The 23,675-nt window shown below is 36.9% G+C and overlaps 1 protein-coding gene across 3 annotated transcripts in view; it reads right to left on the reverse strand.

The window, feature by feature from the left end:
* The window catches only part of utrn (utrophin), a 456,383-nt gene that overhangs the window by 338,851 nt on the left and 93,857 nt on the right, over positions 1-23,675 (reverse strand). For all 3 annotated transcript variants that reach the window (XM_062977769.1, XM_016998724.2, XM_062977776.1), the window contains 9 exons: positions 21,112-21,293; positions 19,449-19,599; positions 18,012-18,131; positions 17,202-17,303; positions 14,779-14,886; positions 13,733-13,912; positions 12,068-12,240; positions 10,372-10,495; positions 6,034-6,121 (listed from right to left, as the gene is read on the reverse strand). In XM_062977769.1, coding sequence (XP_062833839.1) covers positions 6,034-6,121; positions 10,372-10,495; positions 12,068-12,240; positions 13,733-13,912; positions 14,779-14,886; positions 17,202-17,303; positions 18,012-18,131; positions 19,449-19,599; positions 21,112-21,293 — 1,228 coding nt within the window. The remainder of the gene's footprint in view (positions 1-6,033; positions 6,122-10,371; positions 10,496-12,067; positions 12,241-13,732; positions 13,913-14,778; positions 14,887-17,201; positions 17,304-18,011; positions 18,132-19,448; positions 19,600-21,111; positions 21,294-23,675) is intronic.

Raw genomic sequence — 23,675 nt, forward strand, 5'->3', positions numbered from 1 at the left:
CAACAAGTTAAACATGAGCCAACAATGTGATGCAGCAGCTAAAAAAGCCAACGGGATTCTGGCCTGCATCAATAGGGGTATAGTGTCTAGATCCAGGGAAGTCATGCTCCCCCTCTATTCTGCCTTGGTCAGACCACACCTGGAATACTGCGTCCAATTCTGGGCACCACAGTTGAAGGGAGATGTCGACAAGCTGGAAAGCGTCCAGAGGAGGGCGACTAAAATGATTAAGGGTCTGGAGAACAAGCCCTATGAGGAGCGGCTTAAAGAGCTTGGCATGTTTAACCTGCAGAAGAGAAGGCTGAGAGGAGACATGATAGCCATGTACAAATACGTGAAGGGAAGTCACAGGGAGGAGGGAGCAAGCTTGTTTTCTGCTGCCCTGCAGACTAGGACACGGAACAATGGCTTCAAACTACAGGAAAGGAGATTCCACCTGAACATCAGGAAGAACTTCCTCACTGTGAGGCCTGTTCGACAGTGGAACTCTCTCCCCCGGGCTGTGGTGGAGGCTCCTTCCTTGGAGGCTTTTAAGCAGAGGCTGGATGGCCATCTGTCGGGGGTGCTTTGAATGCGATTTCCTGCTTCTTGGCAGGGGGTTGGACTGGATGGCCCATGAGGTCTCTTCCAACTCTACTATTCTATGATTCTATGATTCTATGATTCTATGATTCTTACTTTGTGCCCCCCTTCACCAAGACCAACCAACTCATATTGTTTCATAAGTCCAAAATTTCATTGCCTCTGTTGCTGGCTTGCACCACTTTCCCTCATTAAAAATATACTCAATAAATTTTCCCCATATTTTCCAAAAATCTGTTTGTTTTGATATTCCCTTTTGAATTTTAATATTACAAGTCAGCTTATCATTAATAGCTATGTTCCAAATTTCCCTATACCATTCTTCTAATTTGATTTCCTTTTTTTCTTTCCAATTTTTTGCTATTAGCAATTTTGCTGCAGTTATCAAATTAGAAACCAGTTCTTTCTCCTCTTGTGAGAGAATATTATCATGCATAAGTAATAATGCTGATTTAGGTGTACTTTCGATCTCTATTTTTATTATTACTCTTATTTCTTTAAATATCATTTCCCAAAATGTTTGTATAATTTTACATGACCACCACATATGAAGATATGACCCTATTTCCTGACAACCTCTCCAGCACTGATTTGTGTATTTTTTATCTATCTGATTTAATCTAATGGGAGTTAGGTACCACCTCCATACCATTTTGTGATAATTTTCCTTAATTCTTATGAACATATTTTTTTAATAATCTCATACTCCATATCCTTGCCCATTCTTGATTATTCAATTTTTCCCCCACATCTACTTCCCATATTTCCTTCAAATGAACTTGTTTCTGTTCGTCCGTTAGTAGTAGTTTATAGATATTGCTAACTGTACCTTTTAATGTTACATTCTCTTCTTTAGTCTCCCTTAGAATTATCATCTTTTCTATTTTTGTATATTCCCTACTCCCATTATACTTTTTCCTTAAGTCAGTTGACCATTTCCCCAATTGTAAATACAGTAGAGTCTCACTTATCCAAGCCTCTGAATAATCCAAGCCATTTTTGTAGTCAATGTTTTCAATATATCATGATATTTTGGTGCTAAATTTGTAAATACAGTAATTACAACATAACATTACTGTGTATTGAACTACTTTTTCTGTCAAATTTGTTGTATAACATGAAGTTTTGGTGCTTAATTTGTAAAATCATAACCTAATTTGATGTTTAATAGGCTTTTCCTTAATCCCTCCTTATTATCCAAGATATTCGCTTATCCAAGCTTCTGCCAGCCCGTTTAGCTTGGATAAGTGAGACTCTACTATACTTGTACCACTCGAAGTCTCTTCCTCTTAATTCATCTTTTATCCTTTCCGTATTTACCATCTTCAGATCCCAATCTTTTACTTCCATTAAATTCTGCTTCAAGTTGTTTTTTCAAATTTACTGGGAAGTTTTCTCTCATTAGAACTGGCATGATAGGAGAAATACCTGGCATTAGATTATATTTGTATCTTCCCCAAATCTCCAGAATATTTTTATAAAGGGGTTGTTTAAATTACTATACCATTTCTTTTTATCCTTTCCTCTATTATTCCTGTAAAAATATATTCTAATTTCAATTCTAATTTTTATCATCTTCTTCTAACCACTCCAAGCTCTTTTGTTTTGCTAGGCAGTCTACTATGTATCTTATTTGATTGGAGTGATAATACAGCTTAAGATTTGGAAATCCAAGGCCTCCTTCTTTCTGTGGTCTATACCATAAGCTTTTATTTATTCTAGCTTTTTTATTCCCATTACAATATAAATTTAACATGCTTTGCCAATTTTTTATTTCTTGATCTGAAATTTCTACAGGTAGCATTCTAAATAAAAAAAATTAATTTGGGTAATATCTTCATTTTAACTAGTGCTATCCTACCAAACCATGATAATTTGAGTTTATTTTACTCCACTAATTTCTTATTAATTTCCTTACCTAATTTGGTTAAGTTGTGTATTTCTAATTTTTTAAAATCTTTAGTTATATTTATCCCTAAATATTTGTTTCTTTAATTTTGATGTTCCCTTCCTGTTATTTTTATCTCTTCTTCCTGATAGTTAAAAATCATCATTTCAGATTTGTTCCAATTAATTTGTAAACCTGTTATTAATCCAAATTCTGTTAAATGAGCCTCTATTTTCTCCCATTGTTTTATTGGCTGTTTCATTGATAAAAGGGTATCATCTGCAAACAGATTTATTTTATATTTCTCTTTTATTCCTATTCCTTTTATACTACTCTCTTCTCTTATTACATTAGCCAATAGTTCCATTACAATCGCAAATAAAATTGGGGAAAGGGGACATCCCTTCCTTGTGCCTCATGTTATATTTATTTTCCCTGTTAAACCATCATTCACCATAATTTGGGCATAAATTTTTGAATATAATTTATCAATTAAGTTACTAAATTTTTCTCCAAATCCAAATTTGTCTAGTATAATTTTCATTGTCTGCCACGAGACACTATCAAATGCCTTATAAATATCCAAAGCTAATACTCCAGCCACTAAATTCTAAATTCCTTTTTTTAATACTACGAATTACATTTAATACCCTACCCATTAAATTTGACATTTGTCTTCCTCCTATAAATCCACATTGAACCTCCTTGATATAGTTATATATAAATTTATTCATCCTTTTACGAATCACTAGCTGTGCCCGGCCACGCGTTGCTGTGGCGTTGTCTAGTGGTGTTGGTGAGAACTTGAGGTAGTGATGGTATCGAATGTCTGTTGTATGGTTGTCTTTATGTTTAGTATGCATTTGGTTGTTTGTGTATTGTGAAAGTAGTGAGGGTAGAGGGGGTCTATGTCCCTGTGTGGTATTGTATAGTATTTATACGTTGTGTGGAAGGGCTTTAAGTCTACGCTGCCATACAATCCAGTTAAAATCTGATAATCTGTATCTTATAGGCCGTGTGGAAGAGGCCTGAGGCTTAACTGTGCCTGTCCCCTGGGCTGAGTAGGTTGCTAGGAGACCAAGTGGGCAGAGCTTAGCCTTCTAACTGACAGCAATTGGATAAAAAACAATTATTCCTCCCCCTCTAATTCGGACTTTATTTTTCTTTTCTTTTTGTTGTATGAACGTAGAGGCATGGATGAGGGGTTGTGTTGCCAAGTTTAGTGTTTCTGGGATGTGTAGTTTTGTTGTTTTGTCCTAGGCCGAAATTTTTCTATCCTTTTATATATAGAGATTGAATGAATCATTTGGGCCACATAGTTGTGCCTCTGTTTATAGTCTGTCTATGCAATTTTCTTACAGCAGCTGAGGATATGATCAATGGTTTCATCAGCTTCCTTGCACAGTCTGCATTTTGGGTCATCAGCTGATTTTTCGATCTTGGCCTTAATTGCATTTGTTCTGATGGCTTGCTCCTGGGCTGCAAGGATCAGGCGTTCTGTCTCCTTCTTCAGGGTCCCATTCGTGAGCCATAGCCAGGTCTTCTCCTTGTCAACTTTTCCTTCAATTTTGTCAAGAAACTTTCCTTGCAATGTTTTGTTGTGCCAGCTGTCAGCTCTGGTTTGTAGTGCAGTTTTCTTGTACTGATTCTTTGTCTGCTGTGCTTCGAGGAGTTTCTGATTTTTTACTTCAATCAAAGCAGGTTCTTTACTTTGCTTTACATATTCTGCCAGGGCATATTCTTCTTCTTTGACTGCTTGTTTTACTTGTAAGAGTCCTCTGCCCTCTGATCTTCTAGGTAGATATAGCCGGTCAACATCACTGCAAGGGTGCAGTGAATGATGAATGGTCATGGGTTTTCTTGTTTTTCTGTCCAAATTGTCCAGTTCCACCTGTGTCCAATTTATAATGTCAGCCGTATATCTTATGACAGGTATGGCCCAGGTGTTTATGGCCTTGATAGTGTTGCCTCCATTGAGCTTGCTTTTGAGAATTTATCTGACCCTTTGTGTGTATTCCTTGCTGACCACATGTTCATGCTTGATGTTGTCCAGCTGTAATATGCCCAGATATTTATAGGCCTCTGGCTGGTGACACTTTGTCATTTGGCCATTAGGCATATTTATGCCCTCACTTTCAATGATTTTTTCCCTTCTTCTATGCCACTGTCAAACATGTGTCCAAACCAAACTTCATGCTGATATCAGTACTAAAAATTTGGACAGTGTTACAGATTGGATTTCAGTTTCAGTTTTCCCATACAGCTTCAGGTCATCCATGTACATCAGATGTGAAATTTTGTGAGATTTCTTGGAGGTTTGGTAGCCGAGATTTGTTTTTTGTACGATTGTTGACAGATGGATCATGACAATAATAAAAAGCAGAGGGGACAATAAGTCTCCCTGGAAAATTCCTCTTCTGATGTTGACAAGTCCATAGCTTTCATTTCCAACAAACAGTTCAGTTTTCCAGTGCTCCATCATGTTTTCAATAAAGGTGCCAACGTTTTTACAAATCCCGATGGTGTCCAGGCACTTGATGATCCAGCTGTGTGGGAGTGAGTCAAAGGCCTTTTTGTAGTCAATCCACGTCATGTGATGATTAACTTTTCGATTTTTACAATTCTCCAGAATCATTTTGTCAATTAATAACTGGTCTTTTGTGCCCCTACTTTTCCATTTGTAGCCTTTCTTTTCATCTGGCAAGATTTTTTTTTCTTCAAGATAGTCTTAAATTCTGTCAGTAGTTTATTATTATTATTATTATTATTATTATTATTATTATTATGTTTATTATGTTTATTTTTATCCCTCTTTTTCTCTGCATAAGGAGACTCAAAGCAGCTAACACTGAAAGCATTACAATTCATTTTAAAATATACAAATATTAAAACAGTATAGCTGCAGCCTCCGAATGGCTGCTGTTGAGCCTCTCGAGGGCGGAGCCTGGTGCGGCCCCGCCCACGGAGGGGCGCTGACCAATGGCAGCCCAGGAGTGCTGGCCTGCCATTGGCCAGCGGGTGCTGGCGGCGGGAAACCTTCCCGCCGCGCCAAGGGGGCTTCTGGGAACAAGAAGCCCCCCCCAGTCCACCGCCATGCTGGGAGGGAGGGAACGCCCTTCCCAGCAATCTGCAGGGCCCGGTGAGTCGGGCCCTGCCCTTAAATATCATTAGTATTAAAAACAATTCAGGTTAAATCCATCAAAACATATAAAACCATAGCAGCCTCTGACATGATCTTAAAAACCTTCTTCTTTAAAAGCCTGTCTGAATAAAAAGGTAAAAATAGTAAAAATAAAAAAATATATTTCAAGATTAAAATGCAATACAGTCATGTTATTTCAATGTGACACTAATTATTTACACACAAAAAGATGTTGTTGTGGACTAGTCTCATTCCATAAAAAACTTTTAAAAATTCATTTCATCCACTTAAAACTTGTACCAATATAAACTTCAACCAGCCTCAGCTTTAAAGATATTTATTGCTTCTAGCAACTCCAAATATTAGCAAGAGAACTATATAAAGCATTTATGTTTATCTTTCAAATTCCATAACAAATTACCTTTTCCCATTTGGTCCAGAAAATTCTGTACAGTCTGGTTTAGGTCATTTAGGATTTTCTTTTTTTCAGACCTTTCTTTTTCTATTGCCTATTATTGAATCATAAAAATTAAAACAAAAAAGACTTGGTTAAACTTTTAACATATGGTTGTTGAATGTCATTTTAACATAAACTTGCTCCTGCAAGTTTATTTAATCTAATAAAATAATAATGTACACTTCTAGACTTATGCATATTTACCTGGATAGCTGTTGTGACTGCGCCTTCAGGGACTATGGATGATGGTGGTGGGATCAGGAGAGGAAGGAAAAACCCTCGCGAGGAGGGCTCATTGGAGGAGTTGCGCAGGAAAAGGATTAGAGAGCTCAATGGGGAATCTTCTGAGGAAGATTCAGATGGGGAGTTTGGGGAAGAAATGGATGCTGGTGAACAGGTGGTGGCTGAGGAAGTGGGCACTGAATAGGCACGGCCACCGGAGATGTCTGGGGAATTGGGGCCTATGGATACTACTGAACCTTGGGTATCTTCAGGAGCAGATCCCACTTGGGCTGCTTGGAGAAGGGAGGATGGTTCTTTAAGTGTGCATGGGGTTGAGTGTGGGCAGGATGATTGGAACTCCGACGAGCAATTAGGCACGCCTGATCCACGAGCCCTAGCTGTGTGGAGTTCTGACTCTGAGTAAGATCTGGGACACCTGGTGTTTGGGTGTGGGTGTTTGGACACCCAAGAGGAAGGGGAATAAATTGGGAATGTTTGGTCACTTCACTTTGCGTGTGGCAAGGTGTTGCTGAAGCGCCATTGGGATTTCTGTTCATTCAAGAAGACTGGACTGGGACTTTGCTTCTGATGTAAGTTATCTGGGTTGCTCTGCAACGGAGGGCTGGAACTGTGTGGGTTTCCCTGGACTGCACTCTGATTACTATTTCTAGCTGCTGTTACCTTCGTTGCCTTGGCTCTTTGTGCCATTTCGTGGACCTGGTTTTGATGACTGCACCCTTTTGGACCCTGGACTGGAACTCGACCTTGCTTCTGCCTTCGCCCTTTGATTGATGTCTACCCACGGCTCTTGACTACTGGCCTGCCCTCCTGACCCTGCTGCTGTCTCCTGCCCTGACCCTGGATCAACCTGATGATGCCTCTTCGCCTTTTCCTAGGAGCTCCTGGCATTATCTGCATCCTTGAAGCAGTTTGCTGCGGTTCCAGTTTATTTGTCCTCAGACCAGTTTGGTGATTCTTTTGAGAACTGTCCCTTTAAATCCACAGAGCCGGCTGTTTGCAACAGAAAGGGCTTGGACCCACAGTGCCTTTTGCACCGGCTCTAAGTTTGTTTTCCTTGGCTTTGTTTTCCTGTTTGGAGTTCCGGATTTAAGATACTAATTGTAGCTCTTGGAAGGTTTTTGGAAGGTTCCAAGTCCTTGTTTGTTTTGTCTATTTTTATAAGCCAACTCAATTTGTTTTAGAAGCTGAATTGAAGCACCTTTTTAGTTTTATCTGAATATTTGCGTGGATAATCGGGTTGGCTTGTTAAAACATACTTTTGATATATATTTTTGTTTGGACTGCTTTTAAACACTGATAGTTAAGTGTTTAAAGTTATCTTCTGTGTTTATGTTTACTTTTTGGCCTATCTCCTGAATAAACTCTGTTTTGTTTGTTAATTGGCGTCTGACTCTTGACAATAGCATCTCCACTGAGTTGATTTACTTTGGAGTAAACATGTAATTAATATGTGAATATGAGGAAGTCACATTACTTTACTGACCACACTTTCACTGAGCATGCACATCACAATCTAAAATTAATTACACATCAGCACTGTAGATCCCTCAATTTTTCACATTTCACTGTTGCAATAAGTTATCTCTTTGGCAGCATTTCTGTTTGCAGTCTTTCAAGAATATAGACAAGATATAGACAAAGGGATAGTTTTATGAACAGCACAAAATGAACTCTTTAAGATAAAATGGTGTGTATTTTAGGGGAACCAATAAGGAGTATTCAAAATCTAATGGAGACAATTAATAGGCATGGAAATACCTCATGATTTAAAATTAATAAAGAGAAATTATGTTTTTAACCAAAAACTTATCTATAAAACATATTGATGAATTGGATAAATTATCAGCATGTTGAAAGTAAAATATTTAGGTTTATGGCTAACCAATAAAAATATTAACCTATATCAAAATAATTATGAGAGCATTTGGAAGGAGATAAAAAGAATCCAGTTAACTTGGATGGGGAGGATAGCTTTTGTATTACCCAAAATATTGTTTTTATTTCATATTTTACCAATTATTATAGATTTTTGGACAATGGAGGAGGGATTTGGTTAATTTTGTATTTATGTAAAAAAAAGCAATACTAGCATATAGAAATTTGATAGATGCAAAAGACAGAGGGAGTTTGGCCTTACTGGATCTTAGATATTATTATGAAGCAGCAGGTTTTAGTTGGTTAAATTAATTGGAAAAAAAATAGATAGTAATTATCTACTTAACTTAGAGGGTTATCATTTAAGATTCAGATGGTATGCCTATCTTTGGTATGAAAAAGATAAGATAAACAAAGATTTTATTAGCATGTTAAGATTGAATCTGTTAGATACTTGGAAAATATATAAGGGAGGAAGGAAACTGAAAATTCCTTTACAGTCATGCCCATGAGAAGCGCCAATAAGACTAATATCAAATGATGAAGTAAGATCTTACAGAGAGTATCTATTTAAAGAAAAAGATCAATGAAAATTAAAAGGGAGAGAAGAGTTAGGGGTCGATTATTGGTTCCAGTATCATCAATTATATGATTGATTTTCGAAAGTTGGTCATTTTTATAAGGGTAATAAGGGTTTAGTTTCCAGACTGTATAAATATATTTAAGAGAATAATCTATAAGATAATACAATAAAATCAGTTATAATTTCTTGGGCCAAAGATTTAGGGAAAAATATAGATTTAGAGAAATGGGAGTATTTCTGGAAAAGAGGATTTAAAATTTCAGTAGCAGGGTCTATTAGAAAGAATATGTATAAAATGTTTTATAGGAGCTATATAGCTTCAGTGATATTATCCAAAATTGACATATCTCATTGAGGGGAATGCTGGAGATGTAAGAAACAGAGGGGCACTTTTTTCCATGTTTGGTAGTCTTGCATGATTGTACAAGAATTTTGGGAAAGTGTCGCTAAGGAAACTAATAGCATGCTCATTAACAAAGTTAAGAAAAATCAGAAATGTGTCTTTTGGGACTATTTAGAGAGGAAGTAAGCCAGGGTGATAAATAAATTTCTCTATACAGCTTTGTGGCAGCTGGAATGATAATAGTTAAATCCTGGAAGAGTGAAAGAGAGCTATCTAAGAGAGATTGGAGAAAAGGGTTTTTGGAATATATACAACTGGTCAAGCTGTCTAATGGGCTATGAGGTGAAAAAATGAAGAGTTTGCAAATAAATGAAGGGTGGCTTTAGTATATTTTAAAAGAAATACAAGAGTAGATTTTATGTAAGCTGCAAGGAGAATATTTTAAGGAATTTACAAGGGTAGTTATTATAGGACTTAAGTATCACAGGGAGTGGCGACAGAAGTCCTAGGTGATGGACTCACCGGTGTTGGAAAGGAAGGATAGATCTGTTTGTTGTGTTTGTTATTGTTGCATTTTGTTTGTTTCATCTGCAATTGCTTGTATTAGTTATATCATTTAATATAAATAAATTAAAAAATAATATTAAAGATAACATGCATTGCAGTTTTTTTGTCCAAACATCTGCAATTCTGTTAGAACCAACAACATATAAAATCTATTTTATACAAGATGTACTTCCAGATGACTCTTTAGTGGTAGAGTTACACAGTCTATTAAAGTCAGCCCATAAAAACATTATCAAGATTCTAATTATTTAAGTCACAGAATACTTTGATCTTTAGTCTCCCCGGAGCATACAGAAAGGTTATTCGTTTTCTCTACGGAATGATATCAAGACTTCACCACAGTTCTCAGTTTTACTGAAAGATTAAGCGGATTCCTGCAGGGTTCATTTCTAAGAGTAATTTTTGTCCAAAATGCAGTGCCTTATACTACACTGAAGAGAGAAATGAGCACAGAGGAGATACACAGAGTGAAGATGCCCATTAAACCTCTTAGCATAACCTACTACAACTACAATAGCATTGCTTATGGCCAATCCAGGAGAATGATGTTTGATGAACACTTTACAAATGTTTAATAGTAGAACCTAATCCACAGGAAGCTTCAAGATCAGGCTCTACCCCCAGCAGATAACAAGCTTAAGCTGACAAAATAACCCATTCACTGAAAATGCTTTCCCATTTCTCACTTTACCTTCAGCTTCTCTTTCATGTCCAAAGTCTCTCTCATCTTCTTGTACTCTTTGATCTCTATGGCCTGAATGGCAGCTTTTGATTTCAAAATCCAGCTCAACAGCTCAGCAATTTCAAAATCGAGTCTAATGTAAGAGATTGAATAATATTTTCAGTCATGTCTCTCTTCAATCATTTCATTTCTGTTTATCCAGAAATATCATGTTCCGTATACCAAGTGTTCTAATAGCACAGTCTTAGTTAAACCTGAACAGAAACACATCTTGGATGCTTCAGAAATTTTTCAGCAAAATTGTAAACCTATGGCAATTTTTTCAAACTCTAGACAAGAAGACACAAACTATTATGAACACTTCTCTATTCAGAGACCACAATTTAAAAATTCAGCAACACACAACACATTCAAAAGGTTACTTTACATACTATAATTATTGGAGCCAAAGCCATTATTCTGGGGATTCTGGATGTTGTACTTCAAACAGAAGTTTTACAAGTTCTGCTACAGACTGGCCTAAGAGTATATATGCAACAGTTCTGAATTATAATATAATATGGCCCCCCTTACTCATGTCCAACAAAATATGTCCTCTCTAAGTATATTCTGGGTTCTTGGGCCAGAAATCCTTCATTTCAATATGTATTTTACGGAAATATGTTTTAATATGTGTAATTTATGGAGCTTTTTTAAATGATTATGTGTTTTGACTATGTGTTTCAAAAATGTTGTAACCCATCTCGAGCTGTGAAGAGAGGCAGACAAGAAATATTATTATTATTGACACAACAACATTGTATGACACAGCAAACAAGATAGACATGCTGGATTTCTTTCACAAAATCACAAGTCGAACACTTCCCAAGTGTCTAGGACTGTGTGATGTATTTTCGGATGATGCGTGCATCATCATCATTATCATCATCATTATTTAAACAGAGTTGACTATCATCCATGGTTTCATGTAAAGTCCAGGAACAAAACATGTTGCAAACACTACACATCAATAGTAGTGATCTGCCCTGTTTACCTTCTCTATAACAACACATTGGATTACTACAGCTGTTGAGCCTTCCCACTTGTTACATCAGCAAACATATGAAAAGGGACAGCACTTTGAAGCCTAATGGAGTCACACAGATGGAAGCAATGGAGAAAAAGAGATGACAAATTTTTACAAGTAGTGGCTTCCTCATTGTCTTGGCATCATCACTGTCAGTCCTTTTTTGTAAGGACTTTTAACCAGAGTTCAAAGGTGTTTAGTTTTAGTTTTTGTTTTTTTTTTGGGGGGGGGGGAGTTCGTGTCAGGAGCTACTTAAGAAATTGTAAGTCGCATCTCGTGTGAGAGAATTGGCCGTCTGCAAGGAAGTTGCCCAGGGGATGCCTGGATGTTTGATGTTTTGCCATCCTGTGGGAGCCTTCTCTCATGTCCCCACGTGGGGAGCTAGAGCTGACAGATGGGAGCTCACCCCATTCCCCCAATTCAAACCACAGACCTTCCGGTCTGCCGGCACAAGGGTTTAACTCACCTAGAGTCCAGAGTATGAATCTTTAAAATCTAATGTTATTTTTCATGGAGAGTTCTACAATAACATCTCAGCCATATTTTAAAATGAAGCATTTTAAATACTGCAGATATAAACATGAATAGTTAAAAATGAAACTGAGATTACTAAGAAATCATAACTGAAACTATTCTCACTTTTTCTTCATTTCAGTATCCAGGTAGGTTTCTTTTCTCTTCGTTGGAGCAATGGGCGGAGATTGTTCTTCTCTGGAGAGTTTAACTGTCTTCTGCTCTTTAACAAGTACTGTTTCTGTGCTGAACTTCTGTGCAATCTGGGATATCCCAACATTTGCAGCTGCTTGAGCAACCTAAAAAAAAGGACAATTATCAGAAATTAGTATTGATCCAATGAAATTATACAATTTTTGAAAGAATTAGTATTGTTTCTGTATAAAAATGAAAGCGGTAACTAGCTGTATTTTCACATAATGATAACCTTCAGTAGCCCAGGTCTTAAAAAACATAGTCCCTACTATCACCACTTCCTGCACACATCTAGGGTGGAATTATCAGTTTATTGTCAGATTCTCTTAAATTTAACCTGGTGTGCACAGACTGAAGTTCATTATTTATCACAAACTCTGTTCTGTTTCCAAAGTCATCTGCTTCAAACTACAGATTATACAACTAGCTTGTTGAAATAACTAGAACTTGTGATGAACCATGACATCTCATTTGTACACAACAAAAAAAGCCAAGATTAAGGAAAACACTGCCATGCTAAATGAAGGAAAGGAGGGAAGCCATGGCTTTGATCCTGTTTGTACTTCTAAACAAGTAGGGAACAACTGGTGGCCCACAGGATAGCTACATCTCAAAGCTCTTATTGTGGGCCTCCCATATTCCCAGGCAGAAGGACTCTGCAACCTACCATCAGAGCTCCTTGAATGGGAGATTCAATTGGATAAAAAAAGGATTAAAGGAAGCCAGGGATGACACATGCCACCCCAGAAGAAGAAAATTTAAAACAGCAACACACAATGGGACAACAGTATCTTCTAAAGGGGGGGAGCAACACTGCTATTTGTTTGATTAAAGGAATCACAATTGCATCAGGATTCAGACCACAGCAGAAGCTGGCTGAAAGGAGGTTAGGCCAGAATGATTCTTGTGGGGGGCAGATATAGTTTGCAGTCGAATTTATGGATTAGAAGCTCTAGAAATGCAGAAGCTTTAAATTCATTTTACATCTTGCATTATGACACATCCTTTGTCATCATACCAGTGGGCTCCAGAACATACTCTGATTTAACAATGGAACATTTCTATATTCAATTTCTGAATTGTCTTTAGTTCCCTTTTTTGTACTTCCTCCATATTTCTTATATTCTTTTCAAGGTGGGAAGACTAACATGGAACAAGTTGTTCTAAATATAGGACTTCCATACTGACACTAAATGTATGTCTTTGAATATTGAGTGAAAAGTGTTGTATTTCTTTTGGAACAACTTCTACCTCATTAACGTTAAGAAATTAAAAAGAAAAATATTTTTAAAACACACATTTCAACTGTGCATGACTTTAGATTGAATACTCAATCTCATGTGATACTTCGAAGTTTGAAAATGTTCTTCTGAAACACTTCATAAACCTCTTCAAACACTATTTAACTTTTCTCCACATCCAGGCTTTGGTACTCAAAAAGTAAGGACAAATTTATTCCACACTGGTACAAAGAAACAGATTTTAAAAACCATTGAGATTCCAAATCCTCTCCTAACAGATTTGTTAAGGTCAACGTCTACATTTTAGTGAAAGAGATTTGGAAGCCCTACAAGGAAGACAGTATTTTTATGGTACCTGGTTAGAGTAATCCTCAAGTTTCTGAACTAAACTGTCCCACCGTTGTGTTAGTTCTTCCAAATCGCTGTCAATGTTCTTCAATGCCTTCTTGTTGTTTAGGAGCTGTGTGACATCCTGGGCCACCTCATTTACTTGCTCTAATGTCTGGCGCTTCATTCCCATATCTTCTTTCAGAATCTGACAATGAAACAATAGTAGCCATTACCTTTTGGAGAAATTTATTTCACACACATTTCCTAAGTTAACTAACAAACCCAGTGTTCTTAGGGAGGGAAACACCTCTGAAAATAAATGTATGTCACACCAATAAACTGAAAGAAAGAGAAATATGATGTCCTAAGCATCTATAACATTGGTGGGTATTTGTTACCTTCGCTAAAATATTGGTTTCCACTATAAACTGGCAAGGGTCTCCCCTAATATGTGTGCCTATGTAACATTTCTATCATGTAGCTGTTGTAATAATCCAGCAGTCCTAGTGAATTCCCATAAGCTCCCAGTAATATTTGGAACTTTTACTAAATAGGGGGGAAAGCTATGGGTAACAGTTGCAACTGCTTCAGTACCGCAGAAAGTGTTTGATCATGCATCAGACTTCAGTTACTATTCCATCATATACTTGGGAAACTCCAGGAAATGTAGTTTCCATCATGCATCTCATTGTTTTTGCTTTTCTGCAAAAGGATAATATCCACATAATTGTGGCTTGGTTTGTTGCCATCATGACTGGGTTTTTTTTTAAAGTAACATTTTCACTTTGTTCCCTATCTAACAGATTTTCAAAAGCTGACCAGTCACTTGTCCTTCAAAACAAAAGAGCTGAGTGTATTGTAGTTCTCAAACTGCATTCTTCAGCCTCAGATACAACCCAAGAGAATTCTTCCATGTCTTCAGAAAGTAATTTAAGAACTTGCTGGACCATGAAATTAGTACAAGGATGGGACAAGGATGATCATCTGGCACTGCAAAGATGGTAAGTTGGCGCCAGAACAAATATTTAAGATTACGGCGCTATCTTGGAATGCAAAGCAAGTAATACTCACTGCCAGTTTTCGAACATTCACACCAAGCTCTTTTTGATCTTTGAAATTGCTGGTTTGTACTTTGTTCAAAGCCTCCTCTTTTTCAATTAGCCAGGCCTTCAATAAGCTCTGCACAGAGGGAATCAAGCATACCACAGAAATATTTACACATTTTGTTAATCACTACCATCGCCATGGAACATTAATTTCAATAGTGTTTTGGAATTATACCAGTGTTTTGGTTTGTCTTGTTGTCCATAGTTACAGCAAAGCAAGGAGAAAGGCTAGAAAGGCTATCTTCTATTTTCCACCACATTTTGTGTTGTGCTTCTTCTACAGTTCTGCAGAAGTAACTTGGTGGGATGGATGAAGACTACATGCTCTGTTGCAAGAAATTCATATGCTAGTATGCCAGATTGGGCACAATGAAAGAAGTCCTCTGTTTGGTTTCATAATCACTGCCAAACTAATGGCACCAAATTCTGTGTTCAGTAAGTGGGAGACTATTCAAGCAGTATTTAAGATAACAGCAGCTATTTTTTCTATATTTTTATTCTGATACATGTTTAACTTACTGAAAGTCCATCTGCCATCCTCCACTGAAGCTTTATCACTAATCTTTGTTTCCAAAACAAGCCAATTTTTTTCAAAATCCAATTCTCACAGGGACAGAAAGTGAGGTGACATTTTCTGAACAGGGGCACAGACAGCAAAACAAACACCACAGGGGTGTTAGCCCTTCCCTATGCTATCCAAAACTTACTTATGGCTGGAGTTACACTTACACTGTTCCAACTTACATGCAAGTTTAACTTAAGAACAAACCTACAGAACATATTTTGTTCAAAACTTGGGGACTGCCTGTAGTCAGAAAAAATGAATGTTTATACACTCTAGTAAGTTTTATGGGAAGTTTCACAATACAACTAAAACTTATGGAGGAGAAAAGGATGTTCAAGTTCTCTTTCTATGCCTGTTTTAATCCTGTTAATTATCAGGTTCCCCCTTAGGTATTCATAATTTGCATTTTTAAAAGTTTGCACATTAAATGGAAAGCTAAAATTAACCTCAGATCTAGTTTGGCAAGCTGATGGAGCAAAATAGCAAGATAAGCAACAAACTTATTGTGCTTGTGGCATTTAGTTAAGTGCCATGAGAAAGTGAATACTGCACTAGTGGTATCCATTAGAGCTCTTATATATTTATTTGCTCATCATCACAACAACTCTGAGAAATCAATCATTGCATGCTAGGATGAAATTGAAATACATCTTAGATTCAATTTGATATAATTCTAGCAGACAATGTAAGATATATACATACTACCAAAAATATTTTTCCTCTTTCATAAAATACTATAACTTAGCAAATTGTATTCAAGCAAATACAAAAATACTATTAAATTCTCAAATTCCCTGAAACAAATTATTGTAGAAATCAAATGCACTTTCAATGTAAACAAATAAATAAAACCTGAACATTTTTCATGGTACACATTTATATTCCTCTAAGAGTGGCAGCTGACAAAAAAACCATAGGCAATGCCAGTGCCTTCCCTAAAATAATACCAAGTGATAAACGGATATGTATGTGTGAAGATTTATTCAACTCAGTCTAGTTTAATAGTATTTATATACCCATAGAACAGCATAACTCATTCCCTATAACTTGTCTTGACAAAGCAAAATCTTCTGAACATTTTTAACTCAGAAAACTAATCAGAACCTCAATCTATATTTATCTCCAAAACAGTATTTCTAAATGTATACTTATTTTTATGCACCAATGCAGATTAACTTTCCCTAGTTCAGATAGAAACTATGATTTATTTCTGAAATAGGTCAGAGTAATCCAGGTACAGCTGCACACATTCTGTGCAAAACAAGAATAAAATGTGCAGTAGGAAATAATTTGTTCCCCACCATTTTTGGTGTATATCATTCTGCTAACCCATGCCCCTTCCCACTACCTACATTCCATTCCCACCAGCATTATCCTACAGTTTCGTTTTCCCCCAGTCCAGATAGCCCTTATCTCATATGTGCTCCCATCCATTCTCCCAGTCTCCCCCTCTCCACAACCATGTCATGGGGTGGATGGAGCAGCTCGTTCCAAGCTGGTATGGACATCCTGACAATTGATCTCCATGCTCTAGGTGTTTTGACACAGCTTGACTCTGAACAAGGAAGAAGCTACCATTTTAGTCTTCAAAAATGTCATGAGAACTTTGTTTTAAATATATATGTCAGCAATATAAACTGGATAACAGCCACAATTATAACCAATTTAAAGAGAGTTGTCATACCCTTGGCTAAGAATACAACCAAGTTTTGACAATTCATTTCTTTCTCTCTCTTGTTTCAAAAAATCCTGTTTAAATGACAATATATATCTTGAAAGGACTTACATAATACAAGATATTTATTAACTAAAGTAAATCTAACCTGCTCTTCCAATAGTTCCTGCCACAAGATATTAATCTCTTGTAGTTTGAGCCACCGCTCTTCAGTCCAACGACAAACTGCTGTCCAACGTTCACCAAGCCTCTGGGGAAAAAAACAAAGTGTATTTCTGAATATATATATATATATATTCTCCAAAGCCAATGAAAGATCCAAATGCATAGAAATACCTATAGTTATTTTAACCTGATTTTATATTAATCAACATATAGACTTTTGGGCTTTTCTCCTGTAGTAAAGCATTTAAGTCCCTATCTGAGACAAAGGAAATATTTCAGAGTTAATAACTTACATTTAACTCCTTTAATATATGTTTTTGGATACATTATACTGTCGACAAATCAGTTAAAACAAGACTTCAGTCTCTAGTATGATGGCTTTCAAAATTCCAGGTTGTATTTGCTGATGATGAAAATACAGGATCTATAAGACAATGGTACCTCTACCATACCAGAAATCCCATGTTTGCTTAGGTATTTGAAGTGATTTGGTGAAATAATCCACTACAACTGATTCACTTATGCGAAAACATCCCTATAATCACTGTACTCTGTTCACCACAAGCATTCACCCAAATGAGTCTGCCCAAAGTATGTGAATGTAGGTTATATGGTAGGTGGTAACAAAACAAAACATCCAAGCTAGTAGCAATCCGTAAAATAAAGGGGGAGAGGGAGAAAGATTAATAACAGATGGTTAGCAAAATCAAATATCTATTACCCATTAAACAAGACTAACAACACTATAAAACCTGAAAAGGTAGAATAGTACCACATTGTGACCTTCACCCACCTGCAGTTGTTCCTCTAAGACAGCTGTTGCACTCTCCCCACTGTTTTCATCAACAATGACCACCATGTGAGTCAGAGAGTTAACTTTAACTTGCTCAGCTTCGAGATCATTTTGAAGTTCCTGAAAGTTACAACCATCAGAAGTGACATTACAGAGTATTGTTTTTGCATTTCATCCAATGCTTGGGGTGGGTTTTTTTAAAAAAAAAATTCAGTAAACATTCTTCTAATCAGCCAAGACAGTTTGGATATAACCTTCTAACCCATGTAAATCTAGGCTGGCCAACTGGAGGGGCCATCTCCCTTACAATGTGATGTGTAATAATTACATTGTTCCTCTGGCCAATACTTGGATAGGGACAAGTGGACAGAAGCCAAATTCAGCTGCCTTGGGAATGTGGCAAGCTGAAAGCCACTGGCTGTTTCATCTGCTTAATTCTAATGGAGAAGAAATTAGGACAGCAAAATGTGTTGAAATGTTCAATCAATTAAGATTACTGATGGTTTGGGGATAATGCAGATATGCCATTTGAAATGATGACTCCCAAACCCGCCTCTAGCCAAAACAGTCAGTCATGAGATATACATGCCTCTGAAACACTATCTTTCCATTTACATTTCACATATTTTAATCAGGCTGAAATATTTTAATCAATTCCGCCTAATATTTTGTGTGCATCCACTATTTCACTCCTCACAAGTGATAACTATCTTATTCTACAAAACTAGCCCAATTAGTTTCTACAAAACTAGCCCAAAACTAGCTTGTGCACACATGACTGTGTGCACAAGCTTTTAATGAGTAATACAATAACATCGACATGGTCCGATTGAAGGCTGAAGCATGAGGTTTTTAGACAAATGGATCTAATTTATATATGTTTTAATTGTTATAATGTATTTTAATGATGTATTTTTATAGTTTTAATTGATTATATGTACTGTTTTTGTTTTATTATTATGTTATTGGCATTAAATGTTGCCAACTGTTATAAGCCGCCCTGAGTCCCCCCGGGTGAGAAGGGCGGGGTATAAATGCTGGAAATAAATTAATTAATTAAATTAAATTAAATTGTTTGCTAAGAGCTCAGGAATGGAAAAGGGGGCAGATTTTTTTTTTCCATCTGGCTATACAGTATTTCAAGAATTATGGAAATGCAGTCTCCTTCCAACTGAAAAAAGAATGCAACACAATAACAACAAGATGACTGGGGGAAAATCTCACAGGCTGCATTCAAATATTTTAGCAATAGGTATTTTAAAAAAAATCTTTAATTTGGCTGAAATAACATGACTTCTCAGCACACAGAGAGGCTTGATTCTTATTTTAAAAGATGTGCTTCTATTTTAATACTTCCAGTATAGCTGCAACATGAAACTTGGTTATTCTGAAGCTTTCCCCTCCCTATCATATATATTACAAGAGGTAGAAAAATACTTTATGTTCATCTATCTGCTGTTGGAAGGTCTTCAAGTCTCCCATGAAGCCCTGAGATTCCATCTTCTGAATGCGTTCTTCTGTCTCACTCAACCAGTCAGACAGTTGCTGCAATTGCTTCTTCTGTCGCTCCATCAATACATCATGGAGGCTGCAGATACCAAAAACAAAAAAGTGAATTCTGGCAGTGCTGTAAATAAACAAAATATCCTTAAAAGGGACTTAATGCAAATTTATAGAGATATAAATCAATCATGCTTCCTCATACATGGATTGTCCATAGGCTACAGGCCTACAGAACAGCCCAAAAAAACTCAGGGGGTCTGATTTCTGGATAAATACACAAAGCATATACATTTATCAGCCAAAGGAAAATCACTGATTAACTAAATCTCACCAAACTCAAGTATGACTAGGACATCTGTGGGTTTTCATTAGATCAAACCCAACAGTGTCTGTGCCATCATAAAATAGGCACAGCTGGCAGAATCCACAGTCACCCTCCCAATCCTAAACTGTTGAAGAACTCTCTAGAACAAATTTGATGGTGGTGTAAAGAGAGGAACCCAATGAGCAGGGCGACTAGACAATCACTTGCACAACACTGAATGGAACCCTATTGTTTTTAAAAGTATACATTTACTAAATTCTGATTTTTAAACAATTTTGCTCATATTTTAAAAAATTCTATTGAATTGAAACTCCCAATTGGTCATCAGGACCTGCTCCAGTGTACATTTTTTTCAGGAGATAATATCGAAGTACAGGCAGTCCCCAAGTTACGAACAAGATAGGTTCTGTAGGTTTGTTTTAAGTTGAATGTGTGTGTATGTATGTAGGAACAGGGACATTTTTAAACATAACTCCAGCCAAAAATATATGTATTTTAATATTTTACCATCCTAATTAAATGGCATAGGGAAGGCTTAACACCCCTGTGGCAATTGCTTTGCTGTCTGTGACCCTGTTCAGAAGAATTCACCTCACTTTCCATCCCTGTAATAAGGATTTTGAAAAATTTGGCTTGTTCTGGAAACAAAGTTTGTTGATAAAGCTTCAGTGGAGACACCTTTTCCCCATGATAACTATTTCAGGAGTGAATTTCTCTCATTTCCTGTTGTCTCACCCCTGTTCTTAATTGTGAGTCATTGGTAGATCAGATGTTTGTAACTTGAGGACTGCCTATATTAAATTTTTTAAATTCAAACAACAATGTGAAGGAATTCTCTTCCACATTAAGTTTTCTAATAATCTAGGAACTTGACTTCCTTACAGCTCCTCTCTTTAACTTATATAGTTTGGCTCTGGTGGTTCAGCTTTATTGCTTGCTGTGCCGTGTCTCATCTTCTCCACTCTCTTTGCGGCATATTGTGGTCTGAAATATACGGCTAATATGGAGAGAATGCTAACTCGGTGCCAGAAATTTGATGCTGCACAGTTTGGCAATGCTACTATATCACCAACATGCATGTCCGCTTGCACATTCTTCTGACATAATTGTTCCAGGCATCAGTTTCCAGTTTGATAGCTGAGTTCTACCATGACAGCCAGTAGTGAATTTTACTCAGAGAACTGCAGAAGAAATCACTAAGTAGGATAGATCCTTGAATTTAATACATTACAACAGAGACAGCAATCTGTGTGTATTAAGAGAGCCACTCACTGTGACTGCCGATCCATACTATCCACTCTGAGAGCCTCCCATCTAGAATTCAGTAAGGTCATCTGTTCTTGGATTTCACTTTCTTCCTCCTCTGAGAGGTTGCCCTGGGCAATCAGCTGATTACCTGCTTGAAGCACATTGCCCACACTACTCTGGTGTGCAGTCAATTCCATCATAAAAGCCTAGGAGGGGGGAAAAGTTCAATCAATCAGCTCAATATGATATGTGTTCATGGATAATTTAATAATAACAACATGGCTTTTGCACGCATTTCAGTAAACAGATAACAAAAATGAGCTTCAAGCTCCTCAAATGCACAAGACACCAAAGTATTCTCAGCCCCACTTCAAAAAACTTTACCAAAATATAAAGTCTTGTATTTATAAAACAACAACAATGCAATTAGTTGCCCCTGACAGATCATGCCTCAGGCTTTTATTTTGTCAATGGCAGCCACAAATACTAAATGGCAAATTGTCTTTGAAGCTGACAACCAAAGCAAATATGACATTAATCACATAATTAGCCAATGCATGCTTAAGTTTCTTTGCAAAATAACAACTGTGTGGGTATGATCCACATCAGAATCATGTCAAGGACACAGCAAGTTCCCAATATACACTGGAACCCTTCTTCTGAAACTACAGCTTTCAGAAGACGACAGCTTCTATTCGTAAATGACAGCATTCTTCCTGGGCCAAGGATGAACCCAGGCCTAGTGTATGGCTCAAATTGAGAGGACAGAACTGTCTCTATCTGAATTAAACCAACACTATAACTCCTGTATGATAACTACTGTTTAAGTATAGAACAACAAACATAATTACAAATCACATGGTCATCATTATACCTCATATGGCCTTCAAAGTGAGTCTGTAATTCAGCCTGTGAAAAAAGATTTTTACAAACCCCAAAACCTTGTTGTGACTACGTAAGATATGTCTCTAGTATCTCTATGTCTATGAATTATGACCACATAAAAATAGGATATGTCAAGTGGAAGCCAAAGTGGTTTTCAAAAATCTTCTGATATCTGTTAGCAGCTATAGTTCATGTTGCACTAAGTCAAATAATAAAATTTTGGCTTTTAACAAACATGACAAATGTATATAGACATACTATTTTAATAGACATCTCTTTTAAAGATTCCCAATATACAACATATGTTCATATATACCTGCGTGAACGTTAAGATCTGCTGGGGAAGCCCTCCTCGGTCCCGCCGCCATCACAAGTGCAATTGGTGGGGCCAAGAGAGAGGGCCTTCTTAGTGGTGCCCCCACCCCCTGGCTTTAGGACGCCCTCCCCAGGGAAATTAGGCAGGCCACCACACTGTCCTCCTTCTGTAAGGATCTGAAATCCTGGTTGTTTAAACAAGCCTTTAAGAATGTCTAGACCCAATGGTCCACAATTAATGACACAGCACTGCACTTTCATCCCATGCCCTTGTTCCTTAGCTACAGTTTGCATTATGCCATTCCTTTGTCTTGTCCATAGTCTGGCTATGTCTTACGACAGTTGTCACCATAGGTTTTGTGTATTATTCTGAGTTTTGAACTGTTGTTTTATATGCGATATGTTTTACTTTATTGTATTGTACTGTTTATTTTATGCTTTGTTTTAGGCACTTTGTGCCATATGTAAGCCACCCTGGGTCCCTTTGGGGGGACAAATGTGGGATGCAAGAATAAAGTTATTATTATTATATCATCATCATCATCATCATCATCATATATTCTGAAATCTGTATGATTCCATAAATTCTGTTCTTAATGTAACACAGTTTCTAGCAACCAGTATCTGCTACTACTGCAAATAGATTTATTAGCCTATGTACAGTATAATGGCATATATCAGGCTTTGTGTAATGTTATACCTACATTCAATATAGAAGGCTATAGACAGAGACATAATGTAAACAGTACAAGGAATGGCTGCCATTCAATGCACAGAAGTCTTTATAGTGTCACTGAAGGTTCCTCACCACACATATACAAACAGAACTTCACCCCAAAAAAACCCAGTAAACAAAAATCCATATTGTATGCTGTTATTCCATGTCAGTGATTCAACCATTAAAAATAAATTTAAAAGGATCAAAACCAAAAATTAGTTCCCATATCTCCAAGCACAGTGGATTTAACTCAATCTTTAAATAGCCCATGATCTGTTATTTAATTTAAGACAACATAAAGAAAAAACTAGTTTTTCTGCAACCAAAATCGATGATTCACCAACTCAAGCTCATAAGTCACAAATCTGTAATTTGACAGGTGTCTTGTCACACGGAAATAATTTTGCATTCCAAGGCAGGAAGGCAGCAAAAGATAGCATCTTAATAAAATTCCTGTCAATCTATTGTTTTATTGCTGGCAGATAGAGCCCAGCTTAATGGGTCAACAGTTTTGCACATTTATCTAAAATCCACATGAAAACCAGAATACTCAATTAAATCTTCACAGTTTTAATATCCTGATTAAATCTGCATAAGCAACAGTCCTAAAGGAGAGAAAATCACTCTTTGTTTTTATATAAGGATGTAACAAAGAAGACTCTGTCTCAGG

The sequence above is a fragment of the Anolis carolinensis genome, chromosome 1, assembly GCF_035594765.1.
Source record: "Anolis carolinensis isolate JA03-04 chromosome 1, rAnoCar3.1.pri, whole genome shotgun sequence".
NCBI lineage: Eukaryota > Metazoa > Chordata > Lepidosauria > Squamata > Dactyloidae > Anolis > Anolis carolinensis.